This window comes from Condylura cristata, unplaced genomic scaffold (assembly GCF_000260355.1).
Source record: "Condylura cristata isolate star-nosed mole 26May11 unplaced genomic scaffold, ConCri1.0 scaffold00012, whole genome shotgun sequence".
Taxonomy (NCBI): domain Eukaryota; kingdom Metazoa; phylum Chordata; class Mammalia; order Eulipotyphla; family Talpidae; genus Condylura; species Condylura cristata.
In genome coordinates, this window is record NW_004567113.1 from 45,435,016 (window position 1) to 45,459,608 (window position 24,593).

Here is a 24,593-nt window from a genome sequence, read left to right on the forward strand (position 1 = left end):
TGTATTTGAGACTTTTCTTCAGGAAGGACATAGCCCCTTGAAGGGCTCACCTGATTACCAAGAATCCCCCCAAAGTCAACTCATCTGTAACCTAATGGTGGGGATCAATCCTGCTTATAAGTTTGAACCTGCCTGACGTGGGAGGTGCGAAGCCAGGACCGTGTCAGGGGCTGTCACTGCTGGCTGACAGTAGTGGCAGGGTGAGAAATCTCTGATCTGGAGGACTGTGGATGGCAGAGTCCATCGGTTTCTGTCAGATTGACTGGTAGGCATGAGCAGAGAAGAGGAACAGTGATGCCAGGATTTTAGCCTGAGAGGAAGCTGCCAGAGGCTGCTAGTAAAACCACAGCCCAAGGCAGCCATGACACTCTATGCCAAAGGAGTGGTGTGAGCTGAGAAGTCAAGGGGGAAGTCCCCTCCCTAACTGGCGAAGCCTTGAGGGTGAGGGGTCTTTAAAGAAGGTCTTAGAGTAACTGTAGTGTTCAGACAGGTGATAAGAGAAGGGGGGAGCTTCCTCACAAAGGGGTGAGGGGGCAGGAGGCACTCAGGTTATTTTGAGGGCTGGAAGTGAGTATTTGGGCTGAAATGGAGGGTCATGGAGGTGAGCTATGTGGGCAGATAGGCAGGGAGACGCTGCCAGGGGAGTCAGCCGCAAGCTGAGATCTCGATCCTGCAAAGATTTTGTTCTAGAGAAATGTTCACAAGAAATGATATCCCACCATACAGCAGCCACTGTCTTAGCTGCGGCTGCCATAGCGAAGGGTCACTGGCTGGGGCTTCACTAGAAATTCACCTTCACACAGATCTGAAGCCAGTCAGATCATGGGCACCAGCAGGGTCATCTCTGTGGTCACCCCCTTGCTGGCTGTCTTATTTCTGGGTCTCCCAGGGTCATCTGGAACTTCCTGGGTCCTGAGCTCTTATCTCATCAGGATGCCAGTTACAGTGAATAAGAGCCCTTCCAAATGACCCTATTTTATCTTAATCACCCCCCTAGAACCCTGTCACATTCTTAAGACCTGGGTTTGGGATTTCAATATGTGGGTTTCGAGGGGACTCAGTTCAGCCCAGTGCTTACTATGTTTGCACATTGGTGTTAGTGATCTGAACACTGGAGGGTCAAGCACCTCCGTCTGTCCCTCCCGCTCCTGGGACAGGGAGCAGAGATGAGATAGGCTCTGGGCACCGTGTTCTCAGTTCTACCCCACCCCTCACTGCAATTACTGTCCTCATCCCTGAAACCACTGTGCGTCCTGAGAGCTGGTGCAAAGTTTTGGGGTGCCGAAAACCACAGAAGTCACTTGGTTATTATTGAAGAAACAGGAGTATTTGGAGATTCTCAGTCCATCGCTAGTTTCTTCCCCAAAGCTGCAGACCTAACTTCCAGGAGGCAGGGACTAGCACAAATCAAGGCCTGCTCTCTTGATTCCAAGAACCAAATAATGGTTTTGCATTTTGCTATGTCTGCAATGAGCTCACGTCAAGTGGGAGCACACATAAAAATTAAAGAATAGTCATTGGAAAGGCTGTTTGCGTATTCCGCAAGACAAACCACCAGAACTCCCATTTTCTTAGCAATTTCAAAAACACACATTGGTGATTTTTTTCCATATGCAATTGTCTTCATGTGAGTTTCTCAGAAGGCGGGGACCCCTTTGGGCTCTGAGTCACCCGGTAAGGGCAGTGAGTTGCGTGCCCCGGACACGTGTTTAGCCAATATCCCAGCGCCACATTTACAAGGCTTAAGTGGTTCCGTTGTATTCCAAGGAGCATATAGTTAGCAGGAAAATACAGAAGCTGGCAATCCACATTGGCCTAAATTGATTCCACATCTGCCAAAGTTGACCATTCCTGCAGATACAGGCTTGTTTGCTGTATTTTTTCCTTCTTACAAGTCAGTGTATGCGATTGGAGGTTGAAAATAAAGGGTTGTTTAGAAAAGAAAAAAAAGTTAAAGGTTGCCCTGAGGTTCAAATACTGTTGTGGGTTACTGGTCCTTCTTTGAAGAAAATGACTTTGCTAAGTCATAAAACATTTCAGCCCTCACTCATTTACTCACAATACACAAAATCCTCCAGTGTGAAAATCTTGTTATACTAAAAAAATTTCAACCAGCAAAACATCAGGAAACCTCATCTATCTAGAACAAAGCTGTAAACAGAAAGCAAATATCAAAAGAACCTTGGGGCAGCCAAAATGTCACAAAGCCCTTGCAATTTATCCATACCAGCCCCCCTAAATCCACATTAGAGGCATTTACTTTCATTTGATGCCAGATTCTAGAGTTTTGGCTAACTGCTTTCCAATCTCACACAAACGGGAAGCAGCAAATTTAAAATGAAGCCAGAATCTGCTCTTTAGAACTGCAAAACAGGGCTCAGGGAGAAGAGGATAATGGTGGAGCCAGAAACCCTACAAGCAGGGCAGGTAAACACCTGACCCCCTAACTCCAGCCCCCCCCCCCCGTCCCCCGCCATATAGCATACCCTTTGACACTATAACACCCCAAGTCAGGAAGAGACGTTGTGTTGTATTTAACATCCTTAAGGTGGACATGATATGGAATACGATTTGGACTGACCTGAGATGTGCTCCCCACTATAAATCTAGGCCCTCAAATAAATGCCATAATTTTTAGACTCGTGTTTTTCTTGGTGCAGATCAGAAATAACTAAAATCCAAGAGAAAACGGAAAGGCTCCAAGTATCAGAAACCCAATCTGAACAAGAAGGACATTTATTATTAACGTGATGATTAATCCAGAGCAATTCTTGCGTCACACAAGTGAAACCAGGAGGCAACACAGCATCAGCAGGACCTGGCTTTTGTCTCCTTATGCTTCTTTCTCCGTGGTGTTAGTCTCCAGCTCCATCCTCATGGTGCCAAGGCGGCTGCCGGCGGCTGCTCCAGCTCTGGTGAAAAGCCATCCTCTCGCCCGAGCGCCCAGTCCAACAGGCGAGAGTAACTGCAGTCGGACCGGATGCGCGGTGGGGTCACATGCCCACCCCGATCCAATCCCCGCAACCAGGAGATCATCCATCTTGCACGCGAGCCTCCTAAGCAGGCATGGTGTAACCCAAAGTAGGGAGGCAGAACCGGGGAAACCGGGGTCCCCCAAGACAGGGAATACAGCAGGAGGCGGCCAGCGTAGCAGATGCCACACGAGAGGGAAACCCTGTGACAGTCCAGGGTATCCCCCTGCCACATTTGGGGTTTGGTTTTCAGTCACTTGTGACCCCAAAGTGGACTCTCTGGGTGATTTGGCGGCGGGTGTGATGTGGTACTTACAACTGAAAGTGTGAGTTTTTACCTCTAAATCATACCCAGGGTTGTAAACCAAGGTTAGCGTAATAAAAACAACTAAAAAGTATTAACAAATACAAAAGAAAAGGTCTTGACAAAGCATCCTATGTTTTCCCGTTTATTTTGATCATGTGCGGTCAGAGGGGCCCCAGGAAGGAGGCTGCACTGCACTGCCCCCCAACTCTCTTGAGGAGTAGTGGCTTCTTGTTTCTCCCTTGTTCAGACAGAAGATCTGCACGGTGGAAGCCAAGGAGTGCAGGCACCCTGCTGCTTCCCACCACCTGGGGGTGCCCCGCAGGTGACTTGCTGCTGGCTAGAAGCCAAGCTCCAGTAAGATGCGCAGAGCTGGCGCCCCCTGCAGGTGCCTTGAGAACACGCAGGCTCCGTGGTGTTGGGGAGACCTTCCCACACACATTTACCTCCAGGCCTCATCAATTGCAGAAGGGAGCCCGGGAGCCTGGAGTCGCATGTCCACGGAGCCCCTCCTGGAGCTGAGAAATCTCGGTGCTTTCATCTTCCCACGGGTCAGAACCCAAGAGCTTCGAGCAGGGGACTCAGTGGCCATGTAGCCAGAATCTCTGAGCTCTGGCTGGCGTGGACCTGAGAACAGATTCATCCTCCAGGTTTCTCAATACCAATGCATTGTGATCTATAAAGCACATTAGACATCCCTATTACAATGCCCAAAATACTAAATGGGAGCCCCAGTTTTACAAAAATCAGACTCCAAAGTCAAGAACAATTCCGTCAAACTGCCATTAACCTTCCTAAACGCCGACGCTGCTACTGTGCTCACTTCACCTGCCTCCCTGTGTTAGCACTGCTCTGGGGAGAGCTGGGCTGTTTTAAAATTTTTCAGGCCACTTCTATTTATAGTACTTCACATCTTCTAAATTAAATAAAACCTATCAGTCTAACTTTTGGGGGTGTCCACCCCTCGGCCCTAAACTATTCTTCCTAGCAACCTTTCCCCACTCATTCAGCAGACACTGCTCCATAGAAACCCCATGAGATTTGGGGGCCGGGGGGCTGCTCATGTGGGCCAGCGCCCAGAGCACAGGCAAGCCCTGGTTCAGGGGTCTCCTCCCTCCCCGGACCTTTCCATCCAAGTCAAACCATTCTTCGGATCAGCTTAGCTTTGCTGACTCTGCACCTCAGTCATTCATTGCTTGTCAGACTATTTTTCATGGTCTGTTCGAATGTCAGCGCCTCCATCAACCCGGACAGTTTTCATTAGTCTGAGCCCTGCTCAGACTTGCTAGGGGCCTCACACACAGCATCCCAACTCCCCACTACCCGTCAGGTGTTTCATCATCGCTCTGGATACCTGGGCTCCTGCCTCCGAGGAGTGTGGTTCTCTGGATACTTTCCTGATTCTACAAACTGGTACAACTTTTCTTCTCAATCCAGTTGCACCTTTTCAAGGGCTTTATTCAAGCAGGATACCGATGTAGAAAAGGACATGCTTTTGTATTGCTCAGTGGATATTCAGACCCAATAGACCCAACACCTGCACCCAGATCAACAACCTGAGTGACCTGAAGCTGTCTGAGGCCCTGCCCAGTCCCCACCAGCCACACTTTCTGAGGAGCCATGAAGCTGACTTTTAAGTGTATGGTCTAGTTTTCCTGTTTTTATTCTTGTCTAAATCAAATCTATAAAGTATACACCCTAAAAAATATATATATAAGTATATAAAAGCACGCACTCTTGCAACTGACCTTGTTCAGCACTGGATGAGATTTGCTGCTTTGCTGCTCATCTCCCTAATGTAAGGGGCTCCATTGTATGAAAAGGATCTCCGGCCACTTATTGTGGGATTGTTAATGGGTAATGGCAGCTTCCGGGGCAGCTCTGAATATCTTAACACTGCTCTGCACATACTGGTGTGTGTCTTTTGGTGAACTCACAATGTATTCTGTTGTGTCAAGGTGAGGTGCCTATGTCTAGCATCAGTAAATATCCTCAACTTTAAAAGCATGTTTAGTATCTCATATTAATCTTATTTGTAAATGTATCTCATTTTCCTTTTAAGATTACCAGTGGTTTTACGGGTGGTTTTGCCATTAAGCAAATACTGTTTTTTAAATATTGACTGGCACTGATAAGCCCTGCTTCAAAATGGAGAATCTAACATACAAGAGAAAACTGAACTGGGAAAGTTGCAAGGAGAATAAAGACACACAGGGAGGAAGGATGAGGTGAGTGTAATCACTCAAACACATGTCTCGCGGTCTTGGAGACTTCTGAAAAAGCTCAAATGCAAATGTGGTGGAATTTCCCATTGGCCAAGACAGAGAGGGAGGCCAAGTTAGACAATCCACAGAAGAAATACCCACTCTTCAGCAGTGTACCTATTTCTGGTTCTGAGATTTAAAAAATGTCAACACAAGTCTTCCCAAGAGGGTATTGTCTGACACTAAAAATGAAGGATCCCAAACTTTGTATCTATCGTAAGAAATTATGTCAGTTTCTTCCCTCTCCTCTCTATCCTCTTCCTCAAAGTGGGCAAGCCAAAATGTAGTTCACTATAAACAACTCTTTGGGGGGAACTAATACAACCAGAAAGGTCAAAATCCAAGAGAGAAAAAGCGGCTCAAGCTGCGGCCCAGGGCCCTGTACAGGTGTCTTTGAAACCTTTTCAGGGGGTCACAACTATTTTGACACTACTACTGAAGCTTTTTTGTCTTTTTTTCACTTTCCTATTATGGAATTTCCTCAAGGCCACATGACCTGTGAAATAGGAACAGACTAATGCAAATGGTATGAGAGCCTAGCTATCTTCTATTAAACCAGACATTAATTTGCTAGCTTTGCTTCTCTTAGAAAATGAGTTTTCCATATAAAAACATGCCATTTAATCACATGGGTTGATATTCTTAAATTAATATTTTAAAAATGTGTTTGTTTCTAGCATAGTATTTATAGGTATAACACACATAAGAAGAAATGCTCTGGAGTTCTTAAAAATTTCTAAATAGTGAAAAACAGTCCTGCACCAAAAAACTTACGAGTGCTTGTCTAGAGGAAGGTTTCCCCATCGGAAGCTGCTGGGGAAAGCTTTCCCCACAGGAAGCTGCTCTTCTAGAGCTAGAAGAGAATCAGGGAAAAGTGTTCTGTGAGCAAATACATTTGGGAGATGTTATGCTTCTCTTGGAAGCCACAAATCAGAAGCAACGGCCCAGTAAACTTTCGCCGTTTCCTAAATGTATTTTTCAGCCTTCATGGGCACCCTGGCATGAGTGGCCAGCCCTCCCTCATTAGCAGCATCCCCAAACCTGGCTTTTTGTCACTACTGGGCAGAGTCTGCCTTCACTTGCAAGAGAAGTGATAAGTTTTATAAATATGAACACAGTTGAACAAGACACAGCCCCTTTAGCTCACTAAGAGGTGAGCCACGGGCAGGGTCAAAGCCAGTTCACTCAGGAGGAAAATCGAAGTCTGCTCCCCCCACCGAACAGGCAAGCGAGGTCCCCAAGTTCTCCACTATGACAGGCATGGTCGTTTTCTTCGCCTGGACATTTTCCAAGGCAGATGGTTCCCAGGCTTGCCTCAGTCCCAAAGCAATCGCAACTAAGCACCTACAGAAAGTCTGCCTTGAAGTTACGCAACTTCCTGGTGTCCCCTCCAAGGAAAACTGTGGTAAAATGTACCCCAAATGAGTCAACTTCTTTTATTAGACAGTTAATAAGTCCACTAAATGTTAGGGGATGCCAACCCAAAGTGACGACTCTGGTTTTGCAACTATCAATCTTGTTTCTTTTGGACAGTCATTAAATGACTGGGCCATTTGTCTATTAAATTCCTGGTTCACAATAATAAAATGTCACTGGGAAGTTCATCTAAAGAGAGCCCACAGGAATGGGCAAGGCACTTTGGGACAGCTAAAAATGAAGATGTCTCTGGGAACGTGTATAATCTGGAGGAATAAAGTATGCTCGCGTGCCTCTCTGCATAGGCGGTGAGGTTCTCAATAAGGAGGCGACATCGTGTCAACACTGGTCTCAACAAGTTTGCCATTTACGTTTGCATTGTTTACTTGCATACAAACTGACAACCATCACACACACACACCGACTAGACAAATAGTCACAGGCTTCTTGGTACAACTGATGAGTCCATAAGAAAGGATATACAAAAGATGACCTTATATGCCATTGTAAAGGAAAAAGAAATTTAAATCTACACATTAATCCAGCATGATCTCTACTCTGACTGCTTACCACCACCCCTCTTAGCTTGATCTGCCCCATACCTACTTTCCATGTGCAGCAACCTTCAACAAGATAGTTCAGTGGAACTGTTTCTTAAAAAGTACGAGGTACTTTGTCCTCAAAGAGTTTTATTAGGTTTAATGTTTTCAAAGAGCTCTAGGAGGCTGCTCAGCATGGTGGGTTTTCACTGGAATTTTCTGTTTGAAAGAAGGCAAAACAGACTTGATCTTCCCGAGTCTGCAGGCTGCCTGTATTCAAACCACAGCTCCACTGGCTAAGTAGTAAAGGCTGAATAACAAGTAGGTCTCCTCCAAACACAGCTGGGTGAGAGAGCATCATTTTTAGAAAGTAAACGGAATCATGAAAACCTCCCTAATCGTGTGATTTGTTCCAGGGCTCTTTTGAGACTTAGGAAGGGAAATATGAATCCTTGTGGGCAGTACTCTTATTTACGGAGTTTTCTTCCCGGCCGTCATTCTATAGCGCAGTGATTTATTGTACTTGCTGCAGAATCCAAAGCATGAGATGTCTACTTTCAGAATCAGAGCTGGTGATTGCCTTCTCACTTCCTGCCAAATGGATCCGACCACACTTTTAGCCCTACGGAAAGAAACATGAATAAACACAGGGTTTGTGTTTTTAAAGTTCCTACCATGTCCCTCAACCCCAAACAAACAAAATGACATCAGACCTGAGTTTTGCAATTTACATGTGGTTTGGGGTAGTGCAGGCAGGCGACTGGAACCCTGGCAGGGAACAGCTGGGAAGCCAAGGCTTTTAAATGGCTCAGAAATTAACTCACCACAGGAAGATATGTATCTGGGCTGGTTGCATAAATAAAAAAGAATGTGGCCACTGACTACAGGAGTTTTGGTTAATAAGCTGGAAACCTCTCATTCTCAGCCAACTTGGATCCTCTTAAAGTAACTAAGCATTCAGCCAGAAAGGGAACTTTTGGGTTTTTGTACAAAACAGAATCCCACATCAATTAAAACAGCTTAGAAGTAAACAGTATTTTCCCATGAGGGTCGTGTTTAAGTGGGTGCCTGTTAAGTAAGTCTGCAAAACAGCTATTCAGGCTTCATACTTAACTGCACGCTTGTGACATTTTTATGCCCACTTATCAAATACAAAAGAGGAACGTGCAAATTTGCAAGCAATATTCCGAGTAAAATACTAAAATGAAGTCTTGGGGTGACACCCAGGAAAACGGCAACTGTTGTGAAATAAACTGCAAAACTGCAATGTGCCCTCTAAGCTAAGAAGCATTTTCTTACTTCCCACTGTAGTGCGCACACACAGGCACAACCTGAAGCCTGAGTGAGGTTCCGGGGTCTCTTAAGTTTACCTGGTGGCTGCACGTCTTCTTGAACGATACCTGCTCGGTTTATGGCTTGTTCCTTCTCTGAGAAACACAACAGAAAAATGGCTCTTTAGTCAGAGGAGTGGGACAGGCAGCAGGGGTGAAAATCTGCATGCCATGGGACAATCCGAAAATGTCCTACACGAGTGTTCTGAAGTTTGAAGATGCCGTTACGCAACACTTTCAGGTTACGGAAGTTAAATCCCGTAAAGCACAACGATTGGGGATTTTCGGTAAAAGAAAGCAAGTCATACTTCAAAAGCAAAGCTCCCCACTAACAGCTTTTCTTGGTGATCTCAGCATTTTGGAAAGGCAACAAAACAACAGAAAAAGAACAATTTGGAGAGAACTGGTGGGCGTGATACCATGAGGGGAAGGCTGCTGCAATGAAGGAACAAGGACAATTAACAGGAAAACGACGTCGTTTATATGTCTAAAATGTACTCCGTTGAAGGACTAGCCCCAGAGCTAAATATGCTATGTTTTTGATAGGAAATAGAGCAGAAAATTAATCTTTGGGTGGGTGGCTTTGGTTTGGATAATTGAAGCTTCCCTAATTGATTGCAGGTGCTGTGCCAATTAGCAAGTGCATTTCAGCTCGGCAGCTAAGCCCAGCTCGTTGGGGATGTCACCAGGCCAGGGCCAAGAGAAACTGGGTATTTTATGTGCGAGCGTACAGCACCCGGACATCTTTCTAAGTGGTTTAGAATAAACCCAAGGTCTGTGAAAACAAAGCCTTATTATTTTAAGTATCTTGACAAACAAATGGCAGCTTTTCAGGAGAAAGACTGGAGCCAAAGGATGTTTACTACTAAATTATAGTGATTAAATGCTGTAATCAGACCTTTATTTTAATCAGGCTGACAGTGTTTCTTTAAATCTCCACATTTAGCTCTTATTTAATATTAGGTGGTTTTCTCTATTCTGGCCTCTGGATTCTCATAAAGTTACACAAGCATAAAGTTACAAGAAACAGGGTTTTGTCAAATCGAATATTCATTGAACTGGCTTCTGCAGGGATGTGACAGAAAGTCAATCCTAAGTGAGCCACCTGATAGTTTTATCAATGCTGAGTTTTGCTTGGGCAAATAAAACATGGGCAGTAGGGATTATATGAATCCTGATATCCAATTTGAAGAGCAACGGAGAGAAGACAGAGCATAATGAAGACAAGGCCTGATGGCTTCCCTGGGACTCGCCGACAAGCCGCAGGTGAACAGCAACCAAGACACTGGCCCAAGTGATGCCAAAAGAGATTCTGTCCATTTAGCGAGGATGATAACAGGTCTCGAAGCTGCTGGGCTTTCTCAAATAAGTAAACACAAACGCCGATCTCATTTCCTAAGACGTTACATTCCTGTACAATGAGCCCCAACGCACTGTCAGCATGTGAGTCTCAAAATACGAGTGTATCTCAAACGTGCTGTGGTCGATCGTGCCAGGAACAAAAACAGAATTTCAGAGACCTAAAGGGTCCATCCTCCGATATTATGGCAGAGGCAGTTTTTAAAAATAATTGACTCCCGGAAAACACCCCAGACCTACAGACTTGAGGCCATCAGACATCTCGGTGTGCTGAACACATTCTCCAAGAGGCAGGTACTGCAAAGCCGAGGCTGGCAGCCTGCCAAGCATCAAAGGCAGTTGACTTTTAGTGGCAGGGACAGAATGCCTAATTGTGTTCTAACCTCTTCCGAGGCAGTGGAGAACCAAGTGAAGAGAAAGGAATCCCTGTCTTCACACTTTCTTGCTAATTGCTAATGAGGTTGGAGAGAGACTGCAGATTTATTTTAAATAGACCATAATCTCTTTATAATCCTTGTCCTTATGCAACCACCTTTTTTTGGCTTGGACAGGCAATTTAAATCGATTTGCTGAACCAGTTCCTACCAAGTGATAACTGGGTATTAGCATCCTATCTACAGCCCCTGGTTCTTTAATCCATTAATGTTTTATAAATACTCTGAGGCCAAATCTGTCTTATATAAATTCATGATATGACACAAAGACACTTTATTTGTGAATGCGGAATATGCTAAAAGGGAAACAAACCGGTCCCCCAGGATTTTGCAGACACATCTTGATGAGGCTGACAGTAGGTTTCTTTTTGCTCTCATTAGAGAAACAGCAAATGTCTATAAACCTTGGGAAAAGGGCAACACCAAGGCCAGAGGTTTAAATATGTGAACAAATCAGGGTAAGCTAATTACTGACGTTAGAGTAGTGAGCACGTTTCCATCAGGAGCGAAATGATTAAAACACAAACAGGAGACCCTGGGCCTGAGGCCTTACAGCGCTGTGAGCCACGGCCCCACTCCAGCGAGTCAGCTAGGCCGACTCTGCCCCCTGGTGCTCAGGCAATGGTCTGATCTGTAGTTTAATTGAGGAGCTTTATCCCCAGCCAGGGTGGAGGCACATTACTAACAGGGTCTTAACTGCAAACCAGCTCTGGCTCATTTAAGAGTGTACCTAGGGCCCTACCTGGTGGTGCAAAGGGTTAAAGCTCAGCACTATGACACTCTCTGCAGCCACTGCAGCACAAGTTCAGTTCCCTGCTGGGGAGCTGACCCACATGGTGCACAGACCCCTCCCGTCTCGTCCGCTGCTCCCCTCAGCAGTATGCTTCGTCAGTCGGCCTGTTCTGCTCCCCACTCTGTCTCTGGTGAATCGTCTCACTACCCCCCCCCCCCGCACACACACACACCTCTGGCCTGTACCCCAGTTCTGTAGGCATAAATAAATAATTTTTTAAAAAAATACGAAAGCACCTAGCAGGTTTGAGGTCTTTGAAAATGAAAACATATCCTATTTGTTGCCCACATTGTGAAATAGATCTACCGTGACTTGTTACTTTATTTTACAGTATACCCAGCCCCGCCCATCAGTGGTCTCCTAACCCACTCATTGGGGTGCTTTATTTTTTTCTGTAGGAAAGCGGGTGAAGTAGAGGAAAGCGAGGGCCAGCAGAAGGCAACCTGAAAGCAGGCATGAACAGGGCCTGGGAGCCTAACCCCGGCGCCAACTCAGTATGCACCTCGTCCTATTTAAAGACACTTCAAATAAATGCTCCTCGCAATCTGAAGCATTTGGACAAACGGCAACATCCGAGTATACACTGTGTATAACACAATAGCATTACATCAGTATTACATTTTCGGGTTTGGGTGGTTATGTTATGACTATGGAAGAGAAAGTGCTAATTCTAAAAGGAAAAACACACTAAATGTTCAGGAAAGAGTGCTGTCTTCAGCTTACTCTCAGCAAAGCAGCAGTCACAGCTCCAACAGGCATGTTTTACCATGTATGTGTGTGCCTCCCAGATGGTTTATGCATGATATGTAGTGTGTGTTACCTACAGGGAGAGGATGTAAATGAGGCAAAATGTTAACGACAGGTAAATCTAGGTGAAGGAGGGACAGGCATTTGTTCTGTTTTTAGCTCTGTTCTGTTTCCATTCTTTTTAGGAGCAAAAACACACAACTGCAGAACCAGCGCAAGGAAGTCCGGCAGCTGCCATTGCTCTGTGACCATGACTGCTGAGTGCCTTTTTTTAATGGCAAATACAAATTTTAAGGATTCTGGGCTTCCACTTTACTTCTGTTCCTGAGATATCGTCTGCATGGTGTGGACCAGCAGCAGAGGGGTCCCAGGGGCCTTCTGAAGCCGACTCCACCCAACTCCACCCAACGGGTAAACACATTTGCTTCGGCAAAGGGCTGGGCTGGGCTCAGGCGGCTTTGTAAAAATTGAATTTTCCCAGTGGTTAGAATAGAAGACTTTAGCAGACACTAAGTGCACTTCAAGGAAACTGGTGCCACCCCAAGGCTCCCTCCCTCATCTGATGTGAGCTCCTGTGCCACCCGCAAATGAAACAGCTCTCCTAGGGCTCCTTGGTGGCTGCAACCAACCTTGCCCTCCTGTTCTCCAGGCAGCCACATCTATTTCAACAGGGTCAGCCTCACACACAGTTGACCCCTGAGCAATATCAGTTGGAACTGTGGGGGTCACTTATGCACGGGCTTTTCCCATAACACAGTATGGATAAGTACGTGTGGTGGGATAAATGTGTTTTCTTTATGACTCGTAATAATTTTTTTTCTCTAGCTTATTACTTAATCGCAAGAATAAAGTCTAAAATATAGATAACATAAAATATGCTGTAAATAGCTGTGTACCATCTGGTTAACAGCAGACTGTTTCAGGGAGTCAGAAGTTGTCTACGGATTTTCAGCTGTGCTGGGGATCGCGCCCCTCACCTCTGAAAGCTTAAGGAAAGAACAACCCACCGCTTTATATTCTTTTTTGCTAAAGTCAATCGATAGTTTCGCTCCTCTTTCTTGCTGTCTCCAAACCACCGAACCCAGATGACCGCACTCCTTTCTGGGCTCATGTGGCCTAAGCCTGTTGCTCCGGCCAGTCTGCACTCTCGGCTCCTCCCATCTGTAGGCCCCCACACTGGTTTCACCAGCGCGCTGTCCTGGACAGCAGGTCTTCCAGCCCCTGAACGCTGCCGGGCCAGTACCTACTTCCATGACTGATTCCCAGCCAAGCCGCTGGGCACGGGGCCCCACCAGGCGCCCGCTCAGATCCCACATGTCAGCTGCAGCCTGGCCCGTCCCCCAGCCTGTGGGAATCGCCAGGCGCACACTAGGATTCCTCAGACTGAGCACTCTGAAACTAAACGCGCCTGTCCTCTCACTTCCCAAAGCAATTCCTTCCTGTGTTTCTTAGTATATGACTCAGCTGCTGGAGCCACAAAGCTGGGTACCATTTTCTTTCCTCTCCCTGCACCCCTCCATGGCCGGTCCCTATCCCTATAGCTTATTTCTTAAAACCAACTGCTAAATGCAGCACTTCCTTCCAGCTCCACCACTGTGAGCAGGCGAAGCCACCTCTCCCTGAGATGGCAGAAGAGTATGTGGCTGTTTGCCTCCGGCCTGGACCCTTGCAGAGCCTGCTTCGCACAGAGCCAGTCACGCCTGAAAGAGTAAATCTGATCACCTTGCTCTCCTGATGAAAACACTACAATAATCCTCCACTAAGTTGGCCCTGACAATAACAGAGGGTTAAGGAATTATTTTTATCAAGCAAGTGAGAAGACCAAATTCAAAGAACAAGTGGCGCGAAAAGAGACTTCAACACCACAGCAGAAGAGCTGGAGAGCTGCACTTTTTATTTTTTTTGACAAATCAGGATGAATGTTTCCAGTTACAAATACTCAACAAGGAAACATTAACAAATATACTTCAGAATAAAGAAAATTGAAACCAGAAAGCCGTGAGATAAAGGGAGGATTAGTGGGTGAAAACCCAGTCAGTGACTAGGGAGAACTAAATACAAGGAAGGACTGATTTTTTTTATTTTTATCATTATTTTTTGCCACAGGTACAGGGGGTGAGAGGACTCACTAGTAGAGACAGAGTAGGGACCAGACCAGGCAGATGTACTGAACTGCACTGCTGAGGGGAGCAGTGGGTGAGACAGGAGAGGTCTGTGCGCCCTGTGGGTCACCTCCCTGATGGGGGATCGAACTCAGGCTGTAGAGGTAACAGTGCTGAGACTTAACCGCCAGGCCACCAGGGAGGACTGATTTAATACGGTGGGACAGGGGCATAAGCATTCTAGTCTCTCTAAAGTCTTTGTAGATTTTGGAGGGTAAAAACTTTAAACATGGAATAATAATCACAAGATAACATTAAAGTTGAAAAATAAAGAAGCCTTAAAGGTTACAGAGGAGAGACAAAGAAAGTAGAGCAATAGAAGAATATATAGAAAACACAAAATAAAGTGGGTAAAATAATGTCAATTAGTAAACATAACAAATCAAAATGAACTTAATCTAACAGTTAACAGAGATTATAAAGCTTGATTTTAAAAATCTAATTTAGGCTGGTTGTAAGATTTAATGACAACTAAAAGCTAAATATAAGGCGGTATATATACCAGGAAAACACTAATCAAAAGAAAGTTAGTAACTACAATAGCAGATAAAACAGAGTTGGGACAAATATGGGAGCGATAAAGAGGGCCTTTATATAATAAAGGCATGAAATATTCTGGCATGAAAGTCTCCAGAATATTCTAGATTGTGTGCACTTCGGGATATCACCCCAAGACACTTAACAGAATTAAGAAGCTTGATCTGAAATCGACATATATAGAATTCTGTACCAAAGAATAGACAACATTCCAAATACAGGGAATGGTTTGTAGAAACTGACTAATACCAAGCCACAAAGCAAACCTTCATCAATGTCAATGACTCAGAATCATAGAGTCCACATTCTTTGACCACAAATGAATATAAGTTAGAAACCAGCAAGAAAAGAAGAGAATCAAAGGCCACCCCAGCTGCAGGGTTGTAGCTGGAGCCTGGCAGAAGCACCAGTTCCAAGTTCTAAGAATGGTCAGGTGGGTGGCTCGGCCACAGGCAGGGACAATGAGGTGAAGAGAAGTGGTCTGATAGTCTTGTTTGGTCACTGCTGGCACCTATTACAGTGCCGGGCACACAGTAATGGCAAGAACCAAAATAATTAACAGAAAGTGAAACCAATGCAAGTTGAATGTGCTGAAATGGTCTGAAGCTTGGTCCTTAGAGGGTTCCCTGGCCTAGACACGAATGCAGGGACCCCAGTTTACTTCAGGGTCAGCTAGTCCTGCGTCTGTCCACCTGTTCACATCTTATTTCACTTCCCCACCCTGGTGGCTCCTCATTTTTAAACATTTTTATGGGATGCCTAATGTAAGACTACCCTAGCTGTGTTCATACCTGTTACCTCACTTAATTCACCCAAACCCCTGCAAACTCATCAATTTCAAAGTCATAGATAGGAAAAGGTGGTTTAGAGAAGTTAAGTCCTTATCTAGCTTAGTCCTCATCTAGCAAAGGATTTAGACCCTCACCTGTCTACTTCCTCTGCATTACCCCCTCAGAGAGGCATAAGACACCATGTTGTGGTGATTATGGACATTAGTTCAAATCCCAGTTCTCTCACTCATCAGCTATGTATCCTCGTACAAGTTACTCGACAGTTTTCATACCTCTGTTTACGCATATAAAACAGGCATGATGACACAAAGGATTCTTATGAGAACTGAATGCAGCAGTATATTATATGCACTACTAGAGGGAGTGCCAGGCAGAGAGTAAACCTGCAGTAAATACTAGCTACTTAGTAGTATTTGTCTGTTTAAAGAATCAGTTATGACTTGTAGATAAGAGTTGGTCAAATTAAATTAGGAAAGTGAATTGAACTAGAAAAGTCGTAAGGCATAGACTGCCTTATAGTTAAAAAATGCAAATGTGGTTTCACACGAACTAAATGTTTCCTGAAAATGCCTGATTTGTCGTCTGTCTCAGGGACCCTGACAACCAGATTCTGAGTATCCCCACAAGACTGTGTTGGGTTATAGCACAAACCCACCCTCTTAACCAGCCCATCAAGAACAGGGTTTCTCAACCTTGAACCATTTCATATCCTGGGTTAGTTTTTTGTCACGGGGAACTGTTCTGTGCCTTGCACAAAGTTTACAGCACTCCTGGTCTCCAGCCACTAGATGCCGGTAACACGCTCACCATCCTACCCCATGCCCAGCTGTGACAAGATAAAGAACCAAAAGTTGCCTGGGGTTTCACATCCCTAGCTGGGAGTCACAGCTCTAAATTCTCACTTTTTTAGTAGGTGCCAAAGCAGAACCCCCTCCTCCCAAGTTCAACTCTAGAGGGCGTAATAAGATAGGGTGTGGCAAGGACTCAGTAAGGAAGGAGGATGGAAACAGATTATGCAGGACTTCACAAGGCCCTGTTACCCCTGCACAAGGTGCACAAACATAGGCAGAATGTACAGAGGCCATTTCAATTCTGGCTGATGAAAAGCAGCTACAGGGAAATTTGAGTGTGTACTTAAAATGCTCTGCCTCCAGAAACCAAATGTTGTAGCATTCGTAATGGGCAGAGCATTTACACAGAGCTTTAGCCTTCAAATCGCCAAGCTTTCAACCCGCATGGGTATTCTCAAGGGGCAGGGCTGGCCCGCTTCCATCTTCAAGATGATTCAGGTTTCCTGGAGAACAAAATGAGCCTCTAATGCCTAATATTTTCTCTCTGACAGATGGTTTCAGATGTATCAAAGTGGTAATCCTCGCTGAGGTATAGGTCTCAAGGAAGGAGAGTTTGGCTTTTAGAATGATAGGACTTGAATGATTAAGGAGGAAAATCACTCCCAGGGCATTTGCCATTGTCATGTGAGCAACCAGATTAAAATAAAGGAAAATAGTAGAATCTGAAAAAAAAAAAAAAAAAGGTTTGAAAAGAAAGGAGAGGGAACACGCCAAAACCCTGATTAACAGTTTAGGTTTGAAACATTTTCACTCAAAGACATCTCTGGGAGTGGAAGTGAAATGCAATAAAATATCTTCAGACTCAGGATGATTAGGGACCCACCTCCCTCCCTTCCCCAAGTATCACCCTTCACAGGTGCAGAAGAAACTCTGGAAAAGAGGTCTGGGTTGGAAGATACACACTGCCACTTACTAGCTGTGTGGCCTGGGGAATGTTATATAATCTCTCTGGGCCTCAGTCTCCCCATCTGTCGTAAAATGGGTAATAACGACCTCAAAAACAAGGAGGTAAAAACCCAAGCATGGGCCCTCCCTGGTAGTGCAGCAGGTTAAGACTCAGCACCCGGGAGGTAACCCCCCACCCCCACCCCATAAGTGACCCACAAGGTGTGGCAAACTTCTCCTGGCCGCCCGCAGTGTACTTCGTCGATCTGCCTGTTCTGCTCCCCATTCTGTCTTGGTGAATCCTCTCACCTCTCCTGCACCTGTACCCCAGTTCTGTATGCATAAAGAACTAAATCTTAAAGAAAAAACAAAACAAAACAAGCATACCTGACCTGTCACATAACTAGTGTTCTGTGAACGTTAACTATGAGTTAGTGTTTAGTGTGGACCTACAATGTGCGTGTCGCCACCACCTTTGAGTCTCCCGGGTTTGTTTCATTTTAGATGTTAAAGGAATAGGTATTTATTAATGATCATGCCGCGGGGCCGAGCCGTTGAGTCACTTGTCCGCAGGCACGGACGGCACAGAGCGGGCTCCCATGCGCGGATGCAGCCGTGCTCGGGCATCAAGCCCGAGCGTCCCACGTGGCGGGGACTAGGGACGCGCGGGGAGAGGAAGTAACTGGGCCAGACCACCGCGGGGGTCAGAGGTCACTCACGGTACTCCTCCCGCAGCATTAGGGGCCGGAAGTAGATGGGATAGAAGGCGGCGCCGATCAGGGAGACGAAGCCGCCGAAAATAAGAGCGGTGCGCAGGTTCCGGGACATGGCGCCGGGTTGGGGCAGCTTGACCCCTGCAGCGCTCGGCCCTCTCGGACTCCCCGCTCCCGCCTACCGGGTCGTGACCCGGCTCGGAAGAGGAGGAGCGGCTTTCGCTTCCGGGACCGGGGGCGGGGCGAGGAGGCGGGGCGGGGCTTAGGGTGGCGCGTAGAGGGCCGTGGGCGGGGCCTGTGTCTGGGTGGAGTCGGGAAGGGGTGTGGCCTCGGAGACCCACCTTCCCCGCGCGCTGTCAGATCTCCCGCGGCAATTTGGGGTGGATTTTTTGTTGTTTTGTATTCTGTACTTGCTATGTTGGCTCCCTGTTCTGCCCTCGACCAGCTTCCTCCCTCCGCAGCTCCCAACACGGCTCTCCAGATCTCTTCCTAGTTCCTTATTTACCAACCACTGTCTTGGTTTTTACCCCCCCAATAATTTCGTTTTAGTGCTTGCCACAAGCCAGATGTTCTTTATGGCCTGGCCATTTAAGCCTCTTATCAGTTGGCCCATTTTACAGGTGAGGAAAATCCAGCTCGGCTGGTAGTTTTGGATAAGTCACTTGGCTTCCTCAAGGCGGCTTAGGCCGCCCTCATTGGTGGCGACATGGGTTAAGGCACAGCACTATGAAGCTACCCAGAGCTGCTTCAGCATGAGTTCGATCCCCAGTCCGGGAGCTGACCCACATGGAGCACCAGGCCTCTCGCTTGCCCGCTGCTCCCCTCAGCAGTGTACTTCGTCGATCTGCCTGTTCTGCTCCCCACTCTGTCTCTGGTGAATCCTCTCACCGCCCCTGAGCCTCTGGCCTGTACCCCAGTTCTGTATGCATAAATAAATAAATCTTTAAAAAAAAAAAAAAAGCGGGTTCGGAGGAACAAGAGACCAAGCTGCAAATTGCCTGACCTAGTATGGCCCGCAGGGGTTTTGAAACCTGACACACAAGCTCTCCTGGGCCAGCACAGTCTTGAGGTAATGCAGTTGCAACATCCATGCTATAAGTTGATCTCCCTGACTCTGTTTTCCATCACCTCCTCTCCCCTTTTCCCTTTGCTGGATGTCAGCGCTAGGACTCATGATGTCGATCAGGGCAGAAGAGACACAGCACAGGGGCCGCTGAAGGGAGTTAGGCTCTGCCTCAGTGCCTGTGGCCCACTGAGGACAGATTTGAGTTTCCTCTTCCCTCCATTGCCATCCTCCACACTCCCGGGAGGGGGGGGTTGCCCACCTAGACCTGCCCAGGGGTACTGGGCAGCTAGGACTAAGATTCCCATGGACCTTTATTCAATTATTACCCTAAAGAAGACTGATATCAGTAGCCAGGGGCTGGGAGCAACGAGATTATTCATCTTGACCCCCACAGCATTATTTAGTCCAAGAAAGATGTACAGTCTCTCAGAAAGTGTAGAGGGCCCCCTTCCTCTTCCATTGTAATTGTGTAGTTGAATCAAGTGAGCATCTACCTTTGTGGTTCTGGGAGCATATAAATCAGTTGTTCGATCTGTCAGCAGATTTACGGACTAGCTGCCATTCCCCAAGCATCAGGCAAAGTACTCCCGGGGACACACAGATGAATAAGATGTGACCCTTGCTCTCCAGGATCCTGCCACATCGATGAAGTGACAGGACATATACATAACAAGGTAACTAATGACCCGCACAGCTGGTGCTGATGAGTAATGCCTGCTACAGAAGTTTCCGACTGCTGAAGCAGCTTATCTACAGGCATTGTCGGGAGCTGATCAGGGCGCAGACAGGAAGCCTTCGTAGCAAGAGAGAAGCTGTAGCAGGCTTTATACCACGTGATATAAAATACCCAGGCATGGGCACATTTGTCATTCTGCACCCCAGCATCCACTTTCCACTTTCCTTTTTGTTCTGGTAATAGCACCCCAGGTATCTCGGAGAACCATTCTTGTCTCGCTCACCTCCATGAGGTAAGTTGGGGCTTTCCCCCGACCCCAACCCTTACTTTCCTCAGCTCCTCAGCTCCATAAACCCTATAATCCCGTTGGGATCGATCACCCACTTTTGTTGCACACTCCTGGTCATCTGACTCAAATTGGGCCAACCGTAGGCTACTCCAGGGCTGGATCTGAACTTGAGGGAATGACTTAGGCATCACTGAGGACCACTCCTTAGGGACTGAGGACCATCTGGCGAAGGAGAGCTCAGAAATGGAGAGAACCAGATCCCAATGTTACATTTGAGTCCCCGAAGCCAGCTGTGCCTGAAAGGGGATCTACCCTAGACTTCTCAGTGACAAGAAATGATCAAGTAAGTCCCTGATTCCCTGAAGCCAGTTTGAGTTGGGTTTTGCCTTTCACAATAGAAAGACTTAAGATGGAATCATCATGGATGCAATTTCACTTGCCTAACTCCATCAGGAACTGCAGATCAACCCTATTCTATAGACAGGGTTGCTGAGAACCAAGCACATTGACTGAGCCAGATCCAGGGGCTAACTCTTGTGACCCTTAATCTCACCGCCTCCTTGACATCTTGTCTCCAGGAGCAAACTTGGCAGGCTGAGCCCCTACACCCCCAGCCCTCAAGGGCTGCCAGGAGAATGCACTGGCCCGAGAAGGTCCCAGCAGAGCCTCTGAAGCAGTGACAGGACACTCGTGGTAAAGAACTGCTGTTTTCTCAGTGCCCTCGTGCTGATTCAAAGATTCTAGCTCCACCAGAGTCCAGCTACAAGCTATACATATACAATAACCTATGCGAATGGCAGGGGCTGCGTTATTCGCAGCATCACACCAAAAAGTTGCTGGCGATAGACCTCTACCATGCCACTGAGCCCTACCAATGCAAGTTCATCTCTGATTCCAGTATGCTCCCTTTTTTGAGAATCTCACTGACCTGTAAATTCAATCAGCAAATGCTTATTGTGTTCTTGCTCCAGGCAAAGCTCTGTACCAGTTGATTGGGAACACAAAAAGGAAGCAGTCAACATTTGTGGATCCTGCACCGTTCACTGAGTGAGACTGTGCGCCTGCACTTTTGGGTGCTGGTGGGACAGCAGTGAATTGACAGCTGAGGCTGTCGTCCAGCTACAGTCCAGCAGAGGAATAAGAAGTGGCGGTGGATCTTAATTGCTTTCTGGCCACTCAGCCTTGTCTAGGAAGAACTCCTGATTCTTTCTAGAGAATGAGCTCTTGTTTTGACATTCTTGGTTGGATTGTCAATGAGGGGCTTGTTCATTTCTTTTAATATTAATATTCAAGATGGGACCCACCCCCATTGCCAGTCATATTCCTAGGTTTACCCATTTCTCGCCAATGCCCATGGGCAGGTATCCCCAGTTTCAGAGGTGACAGCTGGGGGCTAGGCACAGAATGAATTGCTCGAGAACACATGACTAGAAGTGGCAGAGGCAGGATTCAAATCCAGGTGGTCTAGCGCCAAAGACCTAGGCTTAGCACCAATGGATGCTGCTTTGCAAAGTCAGTGAGCCCACGTCTGAGTGTGGGTGCAGCTCCAACCTGCTGCAACTGTTCCCAACCCAGAAATGAGCATTGTGAGGATGGTGAGTGACACAGGACAGAGGCACTCTGTGGTATCAGCCGCTGCTAACGTTCTGATGAGAGTGTGCTGGTCTGTGCTCCCCAGCAACCCGGAGCTCCCCTCCATTCTCTCCCCTGAGGTCTGATCCTCATGTGTTCATTGTATGTGGCAGGCCACCCCTCACGTTTCCAGCAAACTCCCTTTGGACTTAAATTAGTCAGATCTGTTTTGGTTGCATGCCATCGGGAGTCCTAATAAATACAGAACTTTCCACAATTAGCTCCAACACCTGGCACTGACAAAAAGCTTGGGGCTTCATAGCTATGCTAATGTTTGGGAAAGTGAAAAAAAAAATTTGGGCCCAGGGGAAGGTGTTTGTGCATCGGGAGAGGGAGTTCTAGGGAGGCAAGAAAACTGGATACAAGTCAAATATGTCGGGATCCTACGGTGTACATTTTCATCTTAATCACTGAGAGAAAAAAAAAATTGCTATCAGTTCCTCGTCTGGCCTTTCTCCTTCCCTTGGATGTGAATATTGAATGCTGGCAGGAAGCGACCACCGGCAGTGTCTTGCATGGGTTCAGACAGACATGAAAGTTAATCCTCTCTCTGATCTAAGCAAAATGGCGAGGAGGTCTTCCTGGGACAGCGTCTCCACTAAATGTGGCACTGCAGCCCAGCTGAGGTATTTTTAGAATATTGTGGATTCCCATGAAGTATCATTACTTTCTGCGGGAAAACACTCAGCCAAGGAGCTGGGAGCTTGGAAAGGCACAGGAACCCATGCCGGAGCCTCGGAAACTGTTTGTTCGAGGATGAGAGCAGAGGGAATTGTTTCCTGTTTTCTTCGGGACTGGGAGTCTGAATGTCTCTTCATCTGTATAAATATTTTTGATTTAGATCACTTGTCAGGATTTTCTTCTCTGATCTATTCTTTACATCTAAGATTTAACCAAATGTCTATCTGTGCACTTCCCAGTTTTGACGAGTATGTTATAATTTCCAGACTTAAGTGTCCAGATCCAGCCTGGCTGCTGAATTCCAGCCTCAAGTGCTTGGCTCGTGTTCAGGTTCAAGACCCATTTGCACCTGATCCCCTTCCTCACTCTCACTGCCAATGGCTTGCTTTGGGTCTTCCCCAGCTCCTTGACCATGACCGCAGTTCCTAACTGCTCTGGCATGAATCGTTCTCTTCTTTCATTAAACTGTTTTATTCATGGAGCAGTCACGAGCAGCAAACACAGAGCTGGTCAATCACTGCTATTCTCAGAAGTCTCTCTAGGTATGAATTACTCAGCTTGGCCCTCAGGCCCTGGCCCCATGCACCCCCGGAGTGAAGTAATAGTTCTTCACCTCTAGGTGGCCTTGCTTTGTGCCTGTGGCCATGGCTGATTAAATCAGCATGGGGCGAAATGTCTCTGTCTAAATGGGGAATGGGTGACCCAATCAGAAGTTCTGTCTCTGGAATTTCAGCTGGAAAAGTTGGGGGAAACTTGAGAGGTTGGCAGAGGGAGCTGAGGTTGGACAGCTGCACAGGGAGAGGCCGGAGTGCCTGGGGGAGGGCTGTGAGTAAGCTAGGTGATGAGTCAGCAGAAGCTGTGAGAGAAAAGCTAAGTAGATGGAGAAGGAATTGCCTGGAAGGAAATCACAGGAAGCAGAGAATGCAAAAGGAGAATAAAAATGAAGTTCTACAGATCTTTGCTGCTCAAAAGTAACCAGACATCTTGCAGTCCTAGGACTGCTTGAGATTCACTTACTTATTCATTGGTTTCTTGCATTTCTGTAGAGCACTCCCTGCATGCCAGGGACTGACAATGCGAAGCATAAGACAAATCCTTGTTTTCATGGAGCTACATAGTGGGAAGTAAAAATAAATGGGGACAGTTTAGCAATTTCTTATGAAACTAAATGTACTCTTACCAGATGATCCCGTAATCAAGTTTTTTTGATATTTGCTTAAAGCTGACAACTGTATCCACACAAGGATTGTGACCTGCACACGGACACAATTCATATTCATATTGCCAAAAATTTGGAAGAAACCAAAATGCTGGTCAGTAGGTGAATGGACAAGTAGAACTGTGGTCAGATGACGGAATATTGTTCACTGCTGAAAAGAATGAGTTGTTAGGTCATGAAAAGACATGGAAAGTTGTTAGGCCATGAAAAGACATGGGAGAAACTTTAGTGTATTTTACTAAGTGAAAGACACTAATGTGAAATACACTGCATGATTCCGACTGCATGGTGTTCTGGGCAAGGCAAGCCTGTGGAGGTGGTTGGGAGATAAGTTGCTGTGGGGGCCTAGGCAGAAGAGAGAGAAATGGAAGGAGCCCAGAGGGTGTTTAGAGCTATGAATACACACTGTGTGATACTATAACGGTGGACACATGTCATTATCCAAACCCAGAGGGATCTGTAGTGTACAGTGTGGACTGGGTGATAGCCACTTGTGTCAACACAGGGTCCTGGCTTGTAACACATGTGTCACTCTAGTGGGGAATGCTGATGGTGGGGACTCATGAGGTTTATGAGACTGGGGGTAGAGTTAGGAACCTAAAACTAAAAAACAAACAAACAAACAAAAAACTCATGTCCTTGGAATCAGCCCAAATGCCCAAAAGTAGATGACTAGATTAAAAAGATGTAGTACATACACACAGTGGAATATTACTCAGCAATCAAAAAGATAAACCCATGCCTTTTGTAGCAACATGGATGGAGCTAGAAGGGATCATGCCTAGTGAAATAAGCCAGAAAGAAAAAGAAAAATACTGAATGGTTTCATTCATAGCAGAAGTATAAAGGACTGGGGAGGGGGGAGAAATAATAATAATAATGAACAACTTTATACCAGAGCCATTTTTCGGGGGTGGAGTGGGGAATGGGAT

The 24,593-nt window shown here is 46.4% G+C and overlaps 1 protein-coding gene across 1 annotated transcript; it reads right to left on the minus strand.

Moving 5' to 3' along the window:
- Positions 1-2,734: 2,734 nt before the first annotated feature.
- SMIM20 (small integral membrane protein 20) lies at positions 2,735-22,856 on the minus strand. Its single transcript, XM_012724031.1, is given in 5 exon segments — positions 2,735-8,117; positions 8,866-8,922; positions 18,105-18,223; positions 18,225-18,399; positions 22,829-22,856. Coding segments are annotated over 5 exon segments (417 nt in total). The 3' UTR covers positions 2,735-8,079.
- Between the last annotated feature and the right edge of the window lie 1,737 nt (positions 22,857-24,593).